The following is a 21136-nucleotide window of genomic DNA, read 5'->3' on the forward strand; positions in this document are numbered from 1 at the left end:
TGCTTTCTCTCCTGACCCTTTGGTTGAATGGTGCAGGTGGTCATTACAATGAATATCCTCTGATTTGGGTGTTGGGTGATCTGCATGGCTGGAGTCAGGCTGTATGTTTTGGGCAGGCAAATGTGTTCTCTAGAGTCTTCATTTCAACAAGCCACAGAATGGGACTTCTCTGGCTCCTGGTGGCCAAGGCTGTCATTGCTCACTTCGGGTGGTATCTATCATGTTCACAGTGAAATTGCTGTTGTCCTCAGTTGATGAGTGACTTGTGGAGAGATATTTTGAGACTCTAGCCAATACCATATTTGCCATCAAACTTACAGTTATATATCAGTCATACTTTTGAATTCATTATTTCTTTTATAATTATTTATTGTTATTCTACTATCAGATTACTCATTTTCTCCTTTCACCTGCTCCTCCCTTTCTTCCATCAGTAGGGTCTCATATAGTCTTAATTCATTGGATGAGTCAAGTGCTGTGTTTATTTTTGTTTGATGGTCACATGATCTCAGATTCAGTCCGTGGGAAGCTGATTCAGTGTTATAGACCAGCTTCTGTTTCTTTTCAGTTTGCTTCCATGATTCTCTGAGTGCTTGCTTATTATCTGACGTGGCGAAAAGTGAGGGTTACTCTTGATTCTTCCTTATCCCATCCTTGGAATTAGCCTTCATTTGGAAGAGCGTGGGCTCTTTATGGGGGAATGGCATTTAGAAACCCTACTGGAGGTGACCTGTGCCATTTTTATTGGTGTATAAGCTCTGTTAGCAGAGCTGGGACATGCATGTCTTATTGTCTTTCACAGTAGGCCAACGCACCCTGTTGCTAAGTGTTCTTTAGAAGCGGGAACCCTGTGAACCTGACAGGGAGAGGGTATGTTAGGGTAGGGGCAGTTCAGCACGAGCCTCTTTGAGGAGATGTACCTAAAAAGACTTATATGTGAAGAGGAGAAGTTGGAAGGGGAGAGAATCATAGGATTGTTTTAATTGCACAGGGAATAATTATAGGGGTCTGAGTGAGAATGGAGGGAGTCAGGACAGAGTCAGTACTACATAATAATTGGTTTGTCACAGATGCAGACAAGGGGTCTCGCAGGTTGAAGTCTTCAAGGCCTGTCAAGCACAACACATTCAGAATGGAATTCCTGTCATTTCCCTCCTGCACTGTCAGTCTTAGGCACTCGTGACACTTACCAGGTGTTTCAGATCTCACTGAATGACCTTTCAGTCCCTACAGCTGCACAAGCCAGAGAGATGAAGCCACCGTCCTCATCATCCCCATACCTGCTGTGCTAGTGTGTATTGCTCAAGCCCATCATCTCTCCCCATCTTCATCAGCGTCCCCTAGTTCAAGGTACCACTCTAGACACCTGAGTGACTCAATCATGTCACACTGGCTACCCTCCAATTCCTCTTCACAAAGCACTCAAAGGAGACTTCAGAACAATTCTGGTTTTGTCACTTTTCTACTTACAACTGATCTTGAGATAAAGATGAAATTCCCATGTAAACTCTCCAGGTCTCCCTTTTCTGGCTCTGCCCTCATCTTCAAGGGTTGCTCCTCTGCCTAGAATATTCTTCCTTTCTCTCATCACCTGACTAATTTCCACTTATCCCTCAGTTCAGTTCACTTTTCACACATCCATGACGGGATCAAAACCTGTTTTATAAAGTTTTAAGACACATTGCAGATCCTTCAAGACCTTCCTTGCCCATTAGGGATTTCTGTTTTCCTGTAATAATATTGTTTTGTTTTTGTTTTTATTTTTTTTTTAAATTTAAGGTACTCTGTGCTATCTGGGACATTCTACTTTGTACATTGCTTTATCCTGGTTGGTAGACATTACTGACACATGCCATAAGGACACACTGAATGAATGAATGAATGAATGAATGAAGAATGAATGAATAGATGTCGAGTGAGTGGATGGATGAATGACGTGTTATGGAACAATCAAACAGACTATCTATCATCTAGAAGATTTGTGGAGATGGTGATCAAATTCCTGTATAATCCCAAGGAGAGCTCTGGAGAAGGCAGCTGACCTCCAGTGGTATCCCTGAGCTCAAGTAGGATCTCTGTATTTCCCACCTCTGGTTTGTTGAACACATACAGCATAGGAGTGGTGTGAAAGGTCGTTACCATGGAAGGAAGGCTCCCTGGGGCAGCCTGAATGAGTCTCCTGATTGATTATGAGGATCAGCAGCTGCCAGCATGCAATTCTGCAGGATGGAAACCGAAAGGGAATACAGAGAATGGGGCTTACAGACCCAGCCAACCCCCCTTGTAAAGTACTAGAATAGGCCATGTGGTCCCTCTGGCTCACTCATTCCTGTATTCCTCACTCTCCTGTCATTCATCAATCTGTTTCCTCTTCTTTTGGTCACTTCCCCACCCACCCATCTGCCACCTACCCAGCCATCCACAAACAAGAATGGGTGTTGGATTTATATGCAACACTCAAAGCTGAGGATCCCTTCCTCTCTTACAGTATTTTCATCCATTGTCCTCACAGTCCAGAGGCTCAGGTAAGGAGACATCAGGGGTGGGGTGCCATGCTGACTAGGAACTGTTGATTAATGCAGCAGGCAGCTTTTTCTCTGTCTCTGTCTCGTTTCCTGCTGACCTGCTCTCTTCCTTGCTTCCCACTACTGGGTCCCCTCTCGTTCTCCATTTTCCTGACTTCCCTTCCATGATAGCTTAGGGAACTGGATCCTCAACCCAATCACCAAGTAGGTATTACAGAGCTCTGCAGAGGAGGTCAGGGGTCAGGCCCCAAAGAATAAGATAAAAAACAGCTCCCTCCGGGGTACCAATCTTTATTTTCATCTCTTTTTCATTGATTGCTCTTCAGTCCTGTGGAATTTATAGGGAGGCTAAAGACATGGGGAGAGCAAGCTTTAAAATACAGCATTTAGAAGCCAGGCAGTGGTAACCCCAGCCTGGCCTCTCTAGATGCTGTCACTTCAGTTTTCTGAGGTCTGTCGTTTTCAAAGCTCTCCAAATGCATGCCGTCCATCTGGTGTCTCAGACAAGGTTGGAACTGAGCAGAAGAGGACAATAGCAGCCCCATCAGATAGCAACATCTTGGAACAATGCCCAGGGTGCCAAGGGTCTAAGTTACAGACTTATTTACTCTCACATCTATTCAAGCATCAACTTAGCATCTGCTATGGGTTGTGCATTGCTCTAGACACCTGAGAAGCAAGAGTGGGCAAACGCTAGTGTCAAGTCCTTACCAGACTTGCTTTTTTGGTTTGGGAGGACAGCTAACAGGTCATGTGCAGGATGCAAACACAGTTCCCAGTGCTATGTAGAAATGTAAGAGATGGTGAAGGAGCTCCAAGAGCTGGGGAGGTTTGGATAAGCAGACATTTAAGAGGGGGCCAACATTGTCTCAGCCTTATGGTTAAGATCAAGCAGAGGCCTGGAGGAGGGAAAGATGCAAGCTTATGGGAGCATTTTGGAGAAGAAAGGTAAGGGTGAAGGCCCCGAGGCATTTGTGAGGAAGGTCAGTTGAGACAGAGTGAAGTGAGGAAAGAGTCCAAAGGAGGCAAAGTGTGGCAGCAAGATTCAGAAGCTTCCTGCATTCTATTCGTGCAGCAGTCTGAGTGACAGTGACATTGGAAGGGTTAAGTGGAGGACTGTCATGCTTTGGCTGCTATGAACAGAATAGATTGTGGAAGGGGGAGCTAGAAAAGGGAGAGGACTTAGGAGCTTCTTTGAAAAACTCGAAGGACAGAGGGTTGTCTTCACTGAGCATCCATTGTTTCTATCCCATAGGATCTCTCCACCAGGCCTCATGAGTTTTCTAATCTTAATTTTAATTTATTTTAAGTATGTACAAATGTGTGTCTGCATGTGGATAGGAGTGTGTGTGCATGGGTGCTGGAAGATGCCAGAGCTGGCAAATCCTTTGGAGCTGGAGTGACAGATTGATGTTAGCTGCCTGATGTAGGTGCCGGGAACCAAACTGATGTCCTCAGAGGACGAATAAGTGTTCTCAATGACTGAGCCTTCTTGCCAGCCCCAGGCCTGGTGGTTTCTAACGCACGGAACACCATGCCAGATACTTGTTGTCATGGACATATCTTTGTGGGACTTTGGCCCTAACAGGAAAATAAAATGTGTTATAGGAGGTCACTGGACAGCTAGGAAGTCAAGCATTCTCAGCAAATCTAGCATAAATGGAGCCAACACTGCAGTCTCGCAGTAGCCCTGTTGTGTGGGCCAGAGTAAGCTTCAAGTCATGGACATGTTTATACCAAGTATTGGCCGGTAAGGTGAGCAGTTCAGTCTGGAGAACAACACGGCAGTGTTCTTGAGGCTGGAACCTAAGGGAGTACATGATGGTGATACTAATAGATTTGGGGAGACCTGGGGCCAGCGTCTGACTGCTGGGAGGAGAATGCAGAACTTAGATCCGTATGGAGACATGGAGCTGATGGAAGTATAGCAGGTTCCAGGGTGTTGCTGGGAAAATTGTGTTTGAAGAGATTGAGACTGATGTTAGCACAGCCAGGTGAGATGGGCTGGAAACCAGCAAGACTGTCCCCTTGGGTGAGGACCCCGGATGCTGTTAGGATGGTTCCTGGAGGTACAGTAGCTGGGAGTGCAGGGACGTGGGGGCTCCAGTGGCTAACAAGGTCAGCAGGAGAAATGAACATCCATCATTGGCATAAACTCCTGGTGTCTCTTGTCACTTAAAGCCACCTTTGAACAAAAATCATAAAGTGGCCTGGATTCTGGGCAGAGTAAGACTGGGGTCTAGTCTCTGGTAGTGAGTGATTGTCACAAGCTTCCAGTGGCAGGGGGCATTAGAAAGTAGAGATATTAGGTCTGCGGGGGGCCCTCATCAGTCCCAGCCTCTCCTCTCATATAGGGGAAATCGGAGGTCTAGAGAAGAGGCATACATGGCCCTAGGCCATTATATCTTATGGAAGTTATTAAGACCCTGGACCCTGTCTGAACTAACACTACAGTGCCATCTATCCCCGGTAGGCTTCAGTTAAAATAACAAAAAACACTGCACAGCAGAGAAAGATAGCCGGTGTGGTCACACTGGGACGAGGAACGAAGAAAGCGTGCCAGCAACATCCCCATCTTCTGGGTCCTGAGCAAAGGTTTGCAGCTAAATTGAAGGAAACTACTGTTAGCATAACTAACTAGTCCTGGTCAAAGTGTGGTCCTGTCTTTTTTTTTTTTTGTCTTAGCTCCAGTCTTTCCTGCAAAGTTGAATGACACGTTGTCAGAATTGCGTTAGAATTGCGTTAGGTTCTTTTCTGGGAACAACCTCTCCTGGCCAGCACCAGGCTTCAGCTCTTCCTTCTCTTGGGTGAACTCCCACTACTTGGAGACGGTTGTTCAATAGCCTGATAGTCAAGGCACGTGAGCTTCTTTAGAGTCTGTACATTCCTGCCAGGATGTCTGCATATAGAGTGCTCATGCCCATGTTGAGAAAAAGCTAAGCATCTCACCGAACTCATGCTATCGAAATTACTGTGCTTTACTTAATCATGCATTTGCACATCTCTGCCAGTGACAGAGGAAATCCTATCCAAAGAGTAATTTATCCATCTTCATCTTTAGCATAAAATGGGGGCTTGAAGCAGAGAGAATGCGGTACTGCGTCTTTCTCTTGACCTTGACTATGATGGCCATGAGACTGCTCTCAGAGGGTTGACTAGAAAGTTCTGCCTGTGGGTGGGACCAAGTGCATTCATGTGGCTTTCTTCAAGAACAGTTTCTGACAGTTCTCATTCACAGACAGTTGCAAAATCCCAGTAGCTTTTGTTGTGAAGTTCCCTGGTACCACAAGAAAAAACTTCCCTTTCAGAGGGAGAACAGCACTGGAAGACCTCTGACTTCCAGCAGGCACTTGGCATGTGTGTGTGCAGGGGTGGGGTTTATGTCCTTTGCTCAGCCTAGCCTTGGGCTCGGTTGGTCTCTGGGAATTGTACAGACCTGATTATCTGTTCCCCATGTCTCAAAGACCCAAAAGCCACTTCTTTCAGAATAGTCTAGAAAACTTGTCATAGTCTTGGTGCTGGAGCTGGGGCTCATTTCTTATCACTGCAGAAGAGGCTCCCAAAACGTACTCTGTTTCTCTGACCCAGGCAGGCTGCACTGCTGCTCTGGTGCAAAAGTGGGTGCAGGAGCAGCAATATGAGGGCAAGCAAGAGCCACAGTGCAGCCTTCTGCCTCCTCATTTCCATTCACTTCTGCTTATGGTTGGGAGATGTGTGAGCCCTGAATCCATCACCCTCTGTCTCCTTATCACTGGTATTAATCAAGTTTTAATATTTCTGGGGTAAATCCTGAGATGATTGTTCAATTTCCTAAATTTATTCTAGGATCAAAGCTCCTTTGTATTTACCAGTTTAAAAAATGTTACCAATAGGGAAAGTCCCCTATTTTCAATATATCTTGGCTATACATTTTAGATTCATATTGTCAGAGTCTAAGGAAGGATCCTGTTGGGGTTTACCTGGACTTTCTCTTAATGGTGGATTAGCACTTTCAGCATTGGCACACTATCTGAATGATCTCTTGATTACCTTGGCCTTTCTTAATATCTTGTAGTACTGTTTTACAATTTTCCCAATCAAGAGCTTGCACAGAAGAGTCATTTCCATTTTCCTTATGCATTTTACTGCTCTTGTTGAAGGTCTTTCCTCCTCTGCCACCCCCTCTCCCTGATATGCTGTTGGAACTACACCTGAATTCTGTATATTTATTGACAACTTTCTAAGTTCCTTTATAACTTAGGGACAATTTATTTGTAGACATTGTTGGGTTTTATACATGGACAGTGAGTAGCAAACTCGTCTGTATTATCAGAAGAACTGTGGATGGACACAGATGCATTGATTCTTGGTTTGTCCAGGGAATCAGGTTTACACATGGGTGGTTGTGTGCGGGTGAACAAAGCAGAGGTGAGTTTTAACCTCCATTTCCTCTGTGGCGGCGTGCTACATAGCAACAGTCTTGATTCTGATATTTCTCTCATATTGCTTTCTTTCTGTCCCAGATCAGATTTCTAATGCAATGGTGGATCCAAGTGGTGAAATGGGGCATCTGTTCTCACAGAACCTGCTTTCAATGGGTGGAGCATAATATCCATGATACTGTCTCCCATAGGGGCACATTGACTGATCAACCTGCCTAAGGAAAGCCCCCTTTAGTCCTAGTTTGATCAAAGTTTTCTTTTTCTAAGTTGCTATTGAATTTTATCAATTTATTTCTGTCTATTGGTAATAGTCATGGTTTTTCTATTTTGTTTATGTGGTGAGTTTCACTGTAATGTCCAGGCTGTATTATTCTTCCCATCGCTCTTGGGCTTTGTTGTCTAATTTAGCATATTTTATTTTATTTTCTGTTATATATAGGATAGGTTTATATATCTTCGTTCTTCTGTTGTTCTTTTTATTTTATATATATATATATAGTGTGTGTGTGTGCGTGCATGGTGTGTATGTGTATATGATGTATGTGCAGTATGTGTATGGCATGTGTGTGGTATGTATGTGATGTGTGTGCAGTATTTATGTGTGTGTGCAGATACACCTGCTTCTGTGCATACCCATGGAAGCTTAACAGTTCTGTTCATTTAATTCCTGTTTTTCTCTGCATGTGTCCAGCATGCTAACCATTGTGCAGTGGCATTTGCTTAACTTTGGGTATTTCCAAAATCCTCTTTGTCTTCGATATTCTTTAGTCTTTTTAATGTTCTAAGGTGTATGCACCTTTTGTATTATTTTGCTTGATATTCATTGTTATTTCTGAACCTGGAAGCTACTCTCTTTGAATGCTGCTTCACACACGCACTCTCTTACTTTCTTGGAACAGGGATGAAATGCTCACTAGACCACATTGCCGCTTTTTGCCCTTAGCCTTAGTTTTCTCATTTCTAAAAGTAGGTCCTCTGAGTTGCATTGCGGGTAATTCCTTTGTTCTATCATTTGACCATTACATCTTTTAGTTCTTTTTGGTTCTTTCTTGGAGCTGCTTGACTGTAATTTGCAGTCTTTGTTTCTTGCATCTGTTTCCAAGAACTCTATTTCGTGTCTTGGAATGAAATTGTCTAATTGAGCTCTGTCATCAATTCCCTAACAGGCGACGCAAAGCCAACCCACGACTTCTATGGGGGTCAGGCCACGGTGATTAATTCTCGGCTTTTACAGCTGACATTTTGCAGAGAAGGGTTCAGTTTCCATTTCTCTATGCATGGAGTTTCTTCTCTTCTGGACTTGTATCTGATTCTTCCTCTTGGAGAATCCCTAGGCTTTAGTACCTGCACTCCACACAAAAGAAACGTATGTTTAATGGCCGTGACATCTCACAGATGCTATCAATGGAAAACTCATCCTATTTCTGTCTCTCCAGATTTATTTTTTGGCAGATCAATGTTATAATTTTAAGGCCATAAAGTGGTTCGTCTTCACTGTCAGCTTCATTGGAGTTTGAAGCACCTGGGAGATACTTGTCTATGACGCATTTCCATAGTGGTTTAGTAGACTCATTCCGAATGTTGGTAGCAGCATCCTTTGGTCTAGGGTCTGGGCCTAAATAAAAAGGGAAAGAAGGAGAAAGCCAACTGAGTACGTCCATTCATCACTCTGCTTCCTGACTGTGGACATATGAGCCTTGTCCTCCTGCAGCTGTGACCTCCTACCATGGTAGCTGCACAGCCATGCATGAGCCAAGACCAACCTTTCCCTTCCTTAAGTTGCTTTGTCAGATATTTTGTCACAGAAACAATAGTAACTGATGCCTATAAATATCTCAATACTTAAAGAAAGCAATTTTCATGGAAAAACTATTTGGACTATCTGATCTATCATTTTACTGAAATTAAAAACACAATGTAGGTTTTCTGTGTAAGAAAGGGGTTCTAAAATAAACAAATGGGGAGAGAGAGAGAGAGAGAGAGAGAGAGAGAGAGAGAGAGAGAGAGAGAGAGAATGATAGATAAATGTGCTCTGTTGCCAACTAAAAATTAGCTGTTGGACAACGGTGATATACTGTGGAGGATTGGCAGAGAAGGTAGTGTTTTTATCCCCACTCAACTTTGTAACGATGTAAGCTAGCAAATTAAGGGAGTTCTCTTTTTCCTTTCTACCTCCCTGAAGTAGGGATAACAGCAGCACTGACTGTTTTAGATGTTTGGGGGGTGTAAATGTGCTTATTTATTCGAACCACTTTGAAAAGTTCTTGGCACATAGTTGTGTCAGATATGACAATTCACTGCATTTAAGATATAATAAAATGAAAGACAGCCTGCTGCTTCATAACAGGTAAAGATGGCTGTAGATAAACTGTGACAAGGAACCATTGGTTAGAGTATGTCAAAATGCATATTAGAATTGCATGGCTGCAGCAATAGTGGCTGTTATTATGTATGGATATGTGAGAGCAGAGATGGCCATCTTGGAGACAGATTCAAAGTCTCAGGACGGATAGGACTTTATTCAAGCCCACCCTCATTCTGACTGAGCTCCTACTTTGCGGTAGGCACTGCTCAAGTACTGCTGTGACGTGTGGTGTGCTAGAAATAGTGATGTCCTGCTAGTGCAGCACTCTACAGAGTGTTGGCCTTCTTGTTTGAGGTCTCTATAGTTAACTTAAGTAGGCAGATGTAGACAGTGTATCTGACATCCCCTTAAAGGGGGATCTTTTAAGGGTCCCCTTAAAGGGTTCTTTAGCTATGCACATTATCGCAATGTCAATAGCATGTTGAGAATAATTGTGCTTGCTCATACTCTGGCTTATTCTGTTTATAAACTCAGAATGAGTCAAGCCTCGGAGTTGGTTATGTCTTGTCTACGATTTCTTTTCACTAATAAGCTGGTACGAACACTTTACCATTGTGACTGAGCCAAGGTTCTAATTCAGATTTACTTCTGTGTTGAATGTCCCATAATCCTTTGGTCACACAGTGTGTGAGCTGGGATGGTATTTGTTTCTTTAGGGCTAATGTTGCTAGTCACAGAAATATCTTAGTGTTTGTGCTCATTCATAGGACGCTTTCTGTCCTGTGCTATTATCCCCAAATGGCAAGACTGTAATTATAATGTGCAAAAATGTATTGTCTCACTGGACCAGGGTATAAAATCCAGTATCAAGAACCCCCCAGTTTGTATCTGGAGAGGTACTTCTTTTCTTCCAAGATGATCCCTGAATGCTGCATCCTCCAGAGGGGAGAAAGGACTGGTCCCCTTGAGGCAGGAGATGGAAATATATGGATAACAAACCCATTTTTGCGAGCTCTTTATATAATAGTATTCATCTATTTTCAGGGATTTCACTCTTGTGATTATTTTATCTCCCTAGACTCTACCTCCTAGTGCTAACAACACATTGGATTTTTATGCATCCTGATGGGAACTTGAATTTTCAAACAGTAGCCATTTCTACATACTAATTTTTCTTTCTACTCAAATTTCCTTTGCTTCTTTCGGATACATTTAATAGAGTCTGCCTTTTAGCCTTTTGGGGGAAGAACAGATCTTTGACATTTCAATAAGAAATCAGGCACATAGAGGGATGCCATGAAATTTCTCATGTGATATCTCTTTAATTGGTGTTTGGGTCAGGGTAGATTCTTAGATTGTTATTAGCTTCTGAAGTGTCATACAGGCACTATGCTCTTAGGGTAATCTAACAACACAGAATGGGTTCCAGTCTGATATTACAGATGAGAAAATAAATCCAAAGATCAGAGGGGCTGAAGTGAAAGCAGTCATGGATTCAAGGCACATAGTAAACTCCAGTGCAGAGGATTGGGAGGGGAAGGAATCAGAGGCTCGTCCTGGTTGTTGGTGTTGTGTGATCATCCTTTCATGGACTAGGAGGGAAGAAAAAATGTATTCATGAAGATACAAGGTGTTGTAAATTCTCCTTCCTATGTCTTCCCTCTCAAGAGTACTCTATATAGACCCCTTCAACTGGGTCTTCAGCAGGATTCAGAAAGGGAACTAGCTTGCCCAGTGTGACCTTTGAATGTGATTTATGAAATAAGATATATTCAAATTTTCACCACATTGGAGCTATTCAATTTTCTCTAATAGCCTTTATCTGAGAGTTATGTCTATTCGTGGCAGTTACAACCAGTAAGTCATTAGCTTAGAACATGGTGATGGTTAATTTTAGCACCCTGGGATCTGGGCCCAGTGGGGAAGGTCTCTCTCTTCTGCAAATCAAGGATAAGCAGCATTTGAGCAGTTGGGTAATATTTATATCAGGGAAAGTTAGAAAGTAAGAAGTAATCATTTAAAGTTTGAAGATGTAAAGGCCTTTGAATACTTAGAGTTGAGTTGGCAGAATGGCCTCTGGCTTCTTTCTGCATTTATGTGCTTTCGCCAAAAGAGACATGCCATACTCTTTATACCAAGTGCATATATATATATATATATATATATATATATGTATGTATATATATATGTATATATATATATGTATATATATATTCACTGGTATATGCAGAATTCTCATTTTATATTAATTATGTACTCCAACTTATTGAAAAATACAACCTGATGTCCAAGGTCATATACTAGTGACCTTGGAAGTCTAACCCCTGAATGTATATTCTTAGTGCACAGAGCTCTCTGGCAGGTGAGGCTCAAAAGCCCAGACAAGCCCTATTGCAGGGAATACTCCAAGTCTCAGAGTTTGGGCTGTCAGTCCTCAGTCATAACCTTTGGCAAGAATCCCCAGCTTAATTAAGCACCAAGAGCAATAGGCTCCTGGGCAGCTTTTAAAGCAAGGAGAAGCTGGGTAATCATTTCCCTGGAACCAGGGAGGCTACATTTCAAGACACACCATGGAGGCAGCCATGGGTTTCCTGATTCTAAACAAAATGCTTGGTGGAAGCCGCATGGTGGTTTGCTTGGATGGATGATGCCATTTAGAGAATGGGTAGTGTATAAATCAGGCACTGGGAAGCATGAGTTCCAGTAGGGACATCTTTCTGGTGATGCCATGTGTCTTAGTTAGAATTATGTTGCTGTGATGAAATACTATGACCAGAACTAACCACAGTTCCATATAACAGCTCATTATCAAAAGCAGTGAGGGCAGGGATCTGGAGGCAGGAGTCATGGGGGGATGCTGCTCACTGTCTTGCGCCCTGTGGCTTGCTCTGCTTGATTTATTTTAAAATAGACCCTAGGACCACTAGCCCAGGGATGGACCACCCAAAACAGGCTGGGACATACCCCAATGATCACTAATTAAGAAATTGCCTATGGCTGGATCTTATTGACGGATTTTCTTAATTGTGCTTCCCTCCTCTCTGATGACTAGCTTGTGTCAAGTTAGCATCAAACTAGCAATACGTGTTTTTTTTTCTTTCTGACTCTCTAGAGACTCACACACATCCCTGATCTAGCTTACCTGATCTATCTCACTCCAAAGGACAGTATGCAATTAGGACCCTTGCATTTATTTTCCAAAGCTCCATTGTTTTTCCTGCAGACACTGTGAGGCCTCGATTGGTCTTCCTGCAGCCTGTCTCCTCAGCATTTTCTAGGGGATAACAAGCAGTTTATGGGACATGTGCATGTCCGAAGCATAGCTGTGATTTTTACCAGTTTTTGGTCTTCCTCCCTGTGAACCTGTCTCTCCATATGTGTATCACGCAGGGCTGTGGAGGCCTAGAGGGGATCAGACTGGCTTTGTGAGTCCTGAGGTCTATTGTGCCTCTTCCCTGTTTCTGTCACGCATCTGAAAAACAGGGATGACGTAGTGAACGCTTGTAAAGACTGAGTATAAAGTGTTTAGAACAATGTCTTGCAGTCCTTAAGTGCTTCTTCCTCTCCTCTCTTCATGGTTATTGCTGTTATTACTGTGGTTAGGGGCTGGTCCCCTGGATTCCCATAAGTTCTAATAACTTAAGAATATGATTTAAGGTCCCCTAGGAAGATTGGATTGTTTATTTCTTGTCACCACAGTGTTTGTATTGACTAGTTTGTGATGTAGTTTCATAAATAGAATTTTTGTGACCTTTTAGGTAAGGTCTTAAAGGTAGATAGATTCAGTTTGTCAAGAGGAGGGTCTGGACCCTTTGTGTGCTTTGCTGAGGCTGTTCTGTGTCACACAGGGCTGTGGAGGCCTAGAGGGGATAAGACTTGTTTTGTGAGTCCTGAGGTCTGTCCTGCCTGTTTCTTGGCCCCTGTGGCCTGACAGCTGTGAGAAGCCACCATTGCTTTCTCCAGGGAGCCAGAGCTTTCTATATTTCATGAGGCTCAGTCTATTAGGAAGGGCCAGGTGGCAGCTTGCTTGGTTTCTTGCGCCTCCCCTGGGGATGAGAGTCCTTGAAGTATTTGATTGCTGTAAGATGCCTGGCATCCCGGCTAGTGATTTAGGGGTAGCTCCAATGACTATCTCCACTCTTACCCCAGATCTGAGGCCCCGATTTCAGAGGTCGAAGGAGATTCATTGTTATCTGAAAAGCTTTTCCCTAGTCTTTCTGTTTCTCCCATGTTTGCAGGACTCTAGTGTTCTCTCTGGAAGCTTCCATCATCTTCTGAATTAGACCCTTGGTGTTGCTCTTCCTTGCTGGAGTCCATCAATGGCTTGGAAGCTCTAGTCTAATCATTTCACTTCCTTACCCAAACATCTCCAGTGACTGATTGGTATTTGTTACTGCTGTAAAAGCTTCAGGGTGCAAATGAACAGTCTTTTCTGTTTATATATTATCTCATGAAAATTCATAATGGTAGGGCTGTTTCTCAGATGTAGAAAGAAGAGGCATATGTTGAAGACCAAAGGAACAATGTTTGTCCATGGGTTATGTTAATGCCTACAATATTACAAGGTTCCCTTTCTGCCCATGGCAAACAGATATGAAGGCACAAAAAGTCCTATTTGCTTCCTGAATGAAGCCATATTCTCTAAGAGACTTTCTAGCTCTAAAGGTGGACTGACAGAAAGAGTGGGATATCAAGATGGTTCCATCACTTTTAGCCTGTGCACTCTGAAGTCTTGGAGAAAGAGGACCAGAGCATATCTGATAGTTCTCCTCCCCCAAGCAGCTTCCTAACACTACTTCCGGGGACTGAGTGTTTCCCACAGTATTTACTGTCTTTTCCCTGTGGTCAGTTGTACAGAACTCACCAGATTAAACAATCCCAGCTGTGCTGTGAGCTGTCCTCAGACTGTCCCATTAGACAGGAGCAGAAACACTCTTTGGTGCTGGTTTTAGTGGAATCCTTTACTGTAAATAACCTTAACTTCCTGCATGAGACCAGTCACCTTTGCCAACTGGAGAGCAGCAAAGCAGCCTCTAATGGGAACTGGGAACAGAACTAAGCCCCCAAATTGATTTATTGAGTTTAATTAAGTCAGAGATACTCAAGGCTTCAAGTCTTCATGAACAGACACTCATGGTGTGGGAGACATGGCGTCCAGGAAAACACAGTGACTGATAGTATAAAACAGAGAATCCAGGCAGCGATGTAGTGGGGGGCAGGGATTCCTCCTTCCTGTTTACATCTACATGTGCCCTTTCCACCTCATCTACACTTCTCAACTCCATTTCCTAAGAAAAGGGACATTCCCTCCTTCACCTGAGCACAGTATCAGAGCCCTTTGCCTGTACTTAATCCTCAAAGAACTTCCAGAGTAGGTATAGTTGAGGGAACCACGGTCACAGGGGTGTTGATTTTCCAAAGTCAGGTGATAGTTAAGTAGGGTTGAGGTTTGAATTTATCACCCTCTTTGTTTAAACTCTCTTTCATAATTAGTAAGAAGTAGGGTGTCCCTTTGAAACTGTTCTTGGTTTTCTGATAGACAATGTAGCTTTGAATTGCTCTTAACTCTGTGAACCTTTGCTTCAAGGATAGAGGATGGGTGGTACTTGGGGCAGTGGGATGCAGGAAATATGTAGGCATCAGAAGTAGGTAGAGAAATTGGTAGGGGAATTCTGTGAGAGCTGTATTCTGAGCAGTTCTCACAACTAAAAGTAAGGGTGGCAGCCATACTTGATACTTTAGCTGGGGCTTTCAGTGAAGGCCTTTGTAGATGGGCATAACCTCTGGGGAATGGAGTCATGCTTCTCCCCATCTTCATGTGCTCAGTACCTGTCTTCCAGTCTCAGATGGGAATTTTAGTGTATGCACTTTTCTCCCCTGTAACACAATAATAATAATATATCATGAGTTAATCATGTATGAAGCATTTAAAAGGGCACCTGGAACACAGTCCATGCTCCATGAATATTAGCTATTAAAATTGTTATGGGATCTTCATAAACATCACCTAGATTGAATGTCTGCTGTTTACTATCTTGCCTTGCAGATAGTCTCCTCATCTGTTTGTCTTCCCCATGAGTGACAGCTATGGTTCTACAGAGACCCCTGATTATGTGGTGGTCATTGTGTAGAGTCCTGTGCTTAGTCCCACCATGAAAATGAAAAATCTTAACATAGAGCCTCTGACTAGGTTAGTGAGTGATACACAGGAACTTCAGATGTCCCTAAGGGACATCCCAGCCTGCAGAAAGACACGGGATGTAAGAGAACACCCTAACGAAGGGTTGTTGGTCTGTGGGCCTCACCTGCATCATCGTTGGGCAGCTGTGAATGAAACACCCACTATTCCTGTCTGAAGACACACAGATAATGGGTTAGAAATGGCTGCCAGAATGCTGTGGTCTCTAAGCCATATTTCTGGAATCTCGTCAGAGAAACTCAAACATTTATCTGCTCATAACTACTGTCCTTCCTTGGGGTCCCTCAGAGTCAATGGAATCAGATCTCCAGGGCTTCCTCTAGTGTTCTACAGCTCCTTCTCCTTGGCTTTCAGAATCCTTTGGTTTATCCTGTAAAGGACCTTGATGCTGTCAATCATCTTCTTTCCAGTCGTCTAACCTACCATAAGCTTTAATTCCCTGTGGGTCCCTGTTTTGCCTGGCCTCTGGGGTATCAGGCTCATGGGACAACAACATGTGCCTCTCAGAGGAGGCAAAGCACAGTCTAAGATAGGGGTCTCAGCCAATGTTTCTCCAGGTGGGAAATAGGGGGTGCTGGGAGGCTGTGCTTCTCAAGCTCCTGGGCACCCAGATGCCGCTGGGAACCACAAGGACTTAGGAATGGGGCCTGAGGTCTGCGATGAGCCAGGGTTGGGGGCTCTGGTTTAGTTCTGTACTATGTCATGATCTTCTTAGTGGGATGTCAATGGTCACATGTTCCAGGACAGGTATCTGATCAGGAGCTAGTCTGAACACCGGCTGTTCTCAATTACAGGTTTTATTGGGGTTGGGAACTTTGCTACTACCTTTCCAGTTCTTCTGTCTCGTGGCTCGGTCCACTGCCCTACAATTAATTCCCTCTTCAATATTTTTGGTTTGTTTGTTTTTGCCTTTTCTTCATGATTATGTTAGAAGTAAGATAGAATGCTCTCATGTTGTCATCTCATCACAATTAGATTTTACCCTGGGAAACTGGGGCTTTTCTTTATAGTCTCTGTGTTCTAGGAGACTTCTAGGGCCTCCTTGACCCAGAACATTATAGGCAATTGCCAATGCTCTTAGTTACCCACTAGAATGAAATTGTAAAACCCTATTGCTGAAGACACTATCTATTCAGGTTATATGACATTGAGAGATCTGAGCTGGAATTTTCTTCCTGCTGGTTCAACTTCATAGCATTGGAAGGTGCTATTTAAGCTTCTAAGGGAGGGAAAAAACATCAATGTTTTTACACAATTCTGTATCCATGAGCTACAATGAGGACCTGCCTGGTAAGATATATCTACCAGGGATAATACTGCTATTAAAATAGTAATGATCCACTCTCTGCTTGAATTAGAGGTTCACTCTACAGGAAGAAAATGAAAAGGGAATGTGGAGAAGATTCCTTCTGAATCCCTGTAGGAGAGATGTCAGAGGAGCTCAACAGCTGGGCAGTTAGTTTTATGAGGGAGGAGGGCTGACCCTGTAACATGTTACCATGAGTTTTAAGAAAGCCAAGTGCACTCTCAGGTCCAGAATTGGAAGTCTTGAAACCGTTCACTTCTTTCCATTGGTATGCTACTGTCTGAACAGAACAGAGACCTTTATGTCCACTGACTTAACCGACAAGAATTGATATGATCTTAGATGTAGGAAGTGTAGAGGTGGGCCGGACTACAGAGAGTCCGTGATCTGGGACCCAGACAATTTTCCTCTGCACATAAGCTCTGTTCTGCAGTTAGCTCCTCTCATGACTATATAATTCTCTTCTTATTGAAGTAGAAGTGAGTTGTCTTCTGGGTCTAATAGGAGACTGTCTCTCTCACCTGATGCCTCTGCTTAGAGAAAGAAAACCTTTCCTAAGATCTACTCTGTCATGACTCAATGGCCTGAACTGAGTTTTAGGTCACATCCTGAGCTCTGTACTTGCCGTTCAAGTGAAATGACGTCATTTAAAGCGGAGTGCATTGGCTGCTTTTTAAGTATGCGTATGTCCTGTACAATATTGGCTGGCTTGTGTGTCCCAATGTCAGTCACACACCAAAAGGGTAAATATTTGACAATAGGACAAAGGGAAAGATCGTAGCGGGTTACAGTAAGCCAGGGATTTAGAAAGAAGGTCACATCTGAGTCCTGTCTTACCTGTATGAGGACATCAGAGTGTGAATCAGCTCAGAAGAGGAGGCCCAGTAGACCTTCTGTCTCACCTACTTTGGCTTCTTATAACCCAGATTTGAGAAGTGAAGAGACTGGACCTCCTCTCTTAACGAACCCATCCTGGCCTGTCTTTTCAGGGGCCAGACCGCTGTGGGCAGGCACTACTGCAGATTGGAATGAACATGATGGCACTACCTGGAGGCCGGCACCTGGGTTCCATTCCTCTGCAAGAGCAGAGGTAAGTCAGGCCGCTTAGTCTACCCAGAAGAGAACTGTTAGGAGACCTGGTCCTTGGCTTTGAACGGACTGGTGTGGGCTAAGGTAGGGAGGTGGTAAAGCGGCGTATAACGACAGAAGTTTTGAGTGTATTTAGACTGGAGGAGAGACGTGAGGCCACCAGAAGTGCCTGCACCCGCTGAAAAGTCCATACAGAGCCACTAGTGCATGTTTGACTTGGCAGACCACGGAGATCTGAACCAGAGCAGGGGTGGAAGTCCAAGGTGCTAGATGAGCTGTTTGTGTGACAGCCCTGAGTGACATGAAGACCCCATGTGTCTAGATATTCTTTAGGCTCAGGTACGGGGACAGTTGGTGACTCCGATGTACATAGGCTGGGTCTCTATAGGAGCTGCACAACCTGGTGTTTCAGACTTCTGCCAGCTGGGCTAGCCTTGGATCCTTTATACACTCTGTCATCATAGGGGCTTTGTCTTTAGCCCCATCAGCCAGCAATGACTAAAATATCATTTCTGATTTCTGAAACATTTTGACAGACCATTTAAAGAAAATATAATCTTGCTGAGTTCTATTTTGTCATGTTTTGTTTTGTTTCACTTAAATCTCACCTTTCCTGTAGCTGGAACTTTCCAACAGAGCTGCCAGGGATGCTGAATTACTTCACATTCATTTTTATGCTGCTCACTTGATTTTTGATTAGGCATTTGTGTGTGTGTGTGTGTGTGTGTGTGTGTTGTATAGATAGATATATTAATAGATAGATGATGAATGATAGGTGGGTACACAGAAGATAATCTGACTCTTTAAAATAGAAAGGATGAGCCAGGTGGTGGCAGTACACACCTTTGATCCCTTGGGAGGCAGAGGCAGGCAGATCTCTGAGTTCGAGGCCAGCCTGGTCTACAGAGTGAGTTCTAGGACAACCCAGGCTGTACAGTGAAACCCTGCCTCAAAAAAAAAAAAAAAAAAAAAGAAAAGAAAAGAAAAGAAAAAGAAATTAATTGCTTGCTAAAACTCCCTAGTGGGGCAGAGCCAATCCCTCTCTCTGAAGGTATGGACAGCTCTCCCAAAGCCATTATTAGGAGAGGCATAGGAATTTGACACATAGTTCTTGCATGTTCCCTAGGACACAGAACACTACTAGAAGTGTAATTTAAAGTTTTCTGTACAGCCAGAAGCAGAAAATAAGAGGCCAAATCTTTGTAGTCTGTATGGTGAAACTCAGGCAGCAGTAAGACATGGCTGTCAGCATGTCTGAGAGGTGGGGCAGCTTCAGCTTGGGATAGCTGGTGGTAGAGCTTTCCCAACATGATCAAGTGCGGTCATCTACGGTATGTGGCTACCTGGCTTTAGGGCTGGGTTTTACTTCTTATTCACCATGTGGCTGGCGAAAATTCTGGAATCTTACCTGTCCTCCAGTCCCTTCATTTTGGGATGGGCATAACAACAGTATATACCATGCAGGGGTGATGTAGGGCCAATCCAATTAATATGGGCAAAATGTCAGAGCCATATAAGAGACTGCTAAACAAATATCTGCTAATGCCAGGATCACTCTGGGTAGGTGCTGTCAGAGAATTCTGGGGTCCTCTCTTCTGACCCCCTCCTCCATTAGTGGGTGACAGAATTTTAAACCGGGCACAGTTGGTAGAGTCCTGGTGGAGAGGGTACAGTTTGCCTGCTGCTGAGCTGCCCACCCCTGCCCTGTGTGACATTAAATTGGGCTGTGATGGGGTCCTGAGCTGGTCAGACAAAGCCTGTCCTCGGGCTGGAGAAGTGTTTGGAACAGTGGAGAGGAGGCCACACCACCCCAGCTTGATGCAGGTCTCTGCCATAAATGAAATTTGGTCTCTTTATCTGTGAACTATGAATGATTTACACTTATAGCAGTCGTTACTTTAACGAGACTATAAATTCTCTCCCTGTGTGTCTCTGTGTCTGTCTGTCTCGCTCTCTGTCTCTCTTTGTCTTTCTGTCTCTCTGTCCCTGCCTCTGTCTGTCTCTGTCTGTCTCTGTCTCCCTCTCTCTCTCTCTTTCACACACACACACACACACACACACACACACACACACACACACACACACACACACACACACACTATGCGAGGTAAAGCCTAGAATATAGGAACTTCTTAACTGGTTAGCTTCTTCAGATGAGGAAGGGATAGGCTTCTCTGAAAAATGAATACGATCAGATCTTAGTAGCCTTTATGTCTCTTTGCTTACCTTTCTTTTCCTCTCTCCAGCTTCCAACACCCTCAGAAGTTTTAAGGGGAAGCAGAAGTTAGATTGCATGAACATGATGTAGTAATCCAACTTGGCAACCTTGGGAACTCTGGGCATTCAGACTGGGCATAAGAGCTGTGACCTGTGCAAGAGGTTACAGTGTTGTATATCTGATGGGGTGGTAAATCAGTACAAGAGACAGGATATGTGCTTCTCTTTGCAGAGTCCTACCCTAGCATTGCGAAGCTAATAGAACATACTAGGTGATAACTGGGTGTGGTGACACATGCTTTTGATCCCAGCACTTGGGAGGCAAGGCAGGTGGATCTCTCGATTTGAAGTTGGCCTGGTCTACAGAGACCAGAGAGTTCCAGGACAGCCAAGATTACACAGAGAAACTCTGTCTTGAAATAAAAACACAAAAACTAAAAAAGAAAGACAAGAAAATATTGGGAGATTAAAACAAAACAAAACACTGGGTCTGGAGACCCATCATGTATGCTCTGGGCTGTACTTTTGGGCTTTGCTCACACAGAAAGCTAGTTCCTGCCTCCAGGATGTGAGAAGTGCTTAGTTTGTTCAGTTGGATACTATACTGTTGGCAGACAGCAGTAGACTTATGTTAAATGCTGCAGAGGCCTCTCTAGTGGTGAACTGCACTATGGTCCTCACAGCTAGATAAAGGGCTGGCTTTAACCACAGCCCACACCTCATTGGCTCACACACATAGTTCTTTCTATGGCTTGTCGCTGCTCAAGGAGCAATCACCGTGGCCTGTGCAAATCTTGCTATCTCTCTGAAGTAGCCTTTGAGGCGGTGTTCAAAGTCCAGGATAGATGTTGGGAGGCCACGTGGCGGTCAATGCTTGTATGAGGGAGAGAACTTAAACTGGATCATGACCTGTGGTGGGAGCTCACTGACCTCACAGGGAGCTTTGGAATCAGAATGGTTCATAGGTCCAAGTGACTAGGACTTTAGTTCCTCCTTGCTCTGTCACTAGAGAGTAAAACATAAGTCAGTTGCCTGGAATCGCTCTTCTGTTTCACACCAGACAAATGAAACTAA

The 21136-nt window shown here is 43.8% G+C and overlaps 1 protein-coding gene across 12 annotated transcripts in view; it reads left to right on the plus strand.

Annotated features, from left to right (window-relative positions):
* Positions 1-21136, plus strand: part of Insc (INSC, spindle orientation adaptor protein) — a 107552-nt gene that overhangs the window by 8101 nt on the left and 78315 nt on the right. For 7 of the 12 annotated variants that reach the window (XM_087658031.1, XM_087658034.1, XM_087658017.1 and 4 more), the window contains 1 exon segment: positions 17746-17846. The exons of the other annotated variants lie outside the window; for them this stretch is intronic. In XM_087658031.1, coding sequence (XP_087514157.1) covers positions 17746-17846 — 101 coding nt within the window. 12 annotated transcript variants of the gene reach the window in all.

Source organism: Rattus norvegicus, chromosome 1, assembly GCF_021556685.1.
Source record: "Rattus norvegicus strain SHRSP/BbbUtx chromosome 1, alternate assembly SHRSP_T2T, whole genome shotgun sequence".
NCBI classification, from domain to species: Eukaryota; Metazoa; Chordata; class Mammalia; order Rodentia; family Muridae; genus Rattus; species Rattus norvegicus.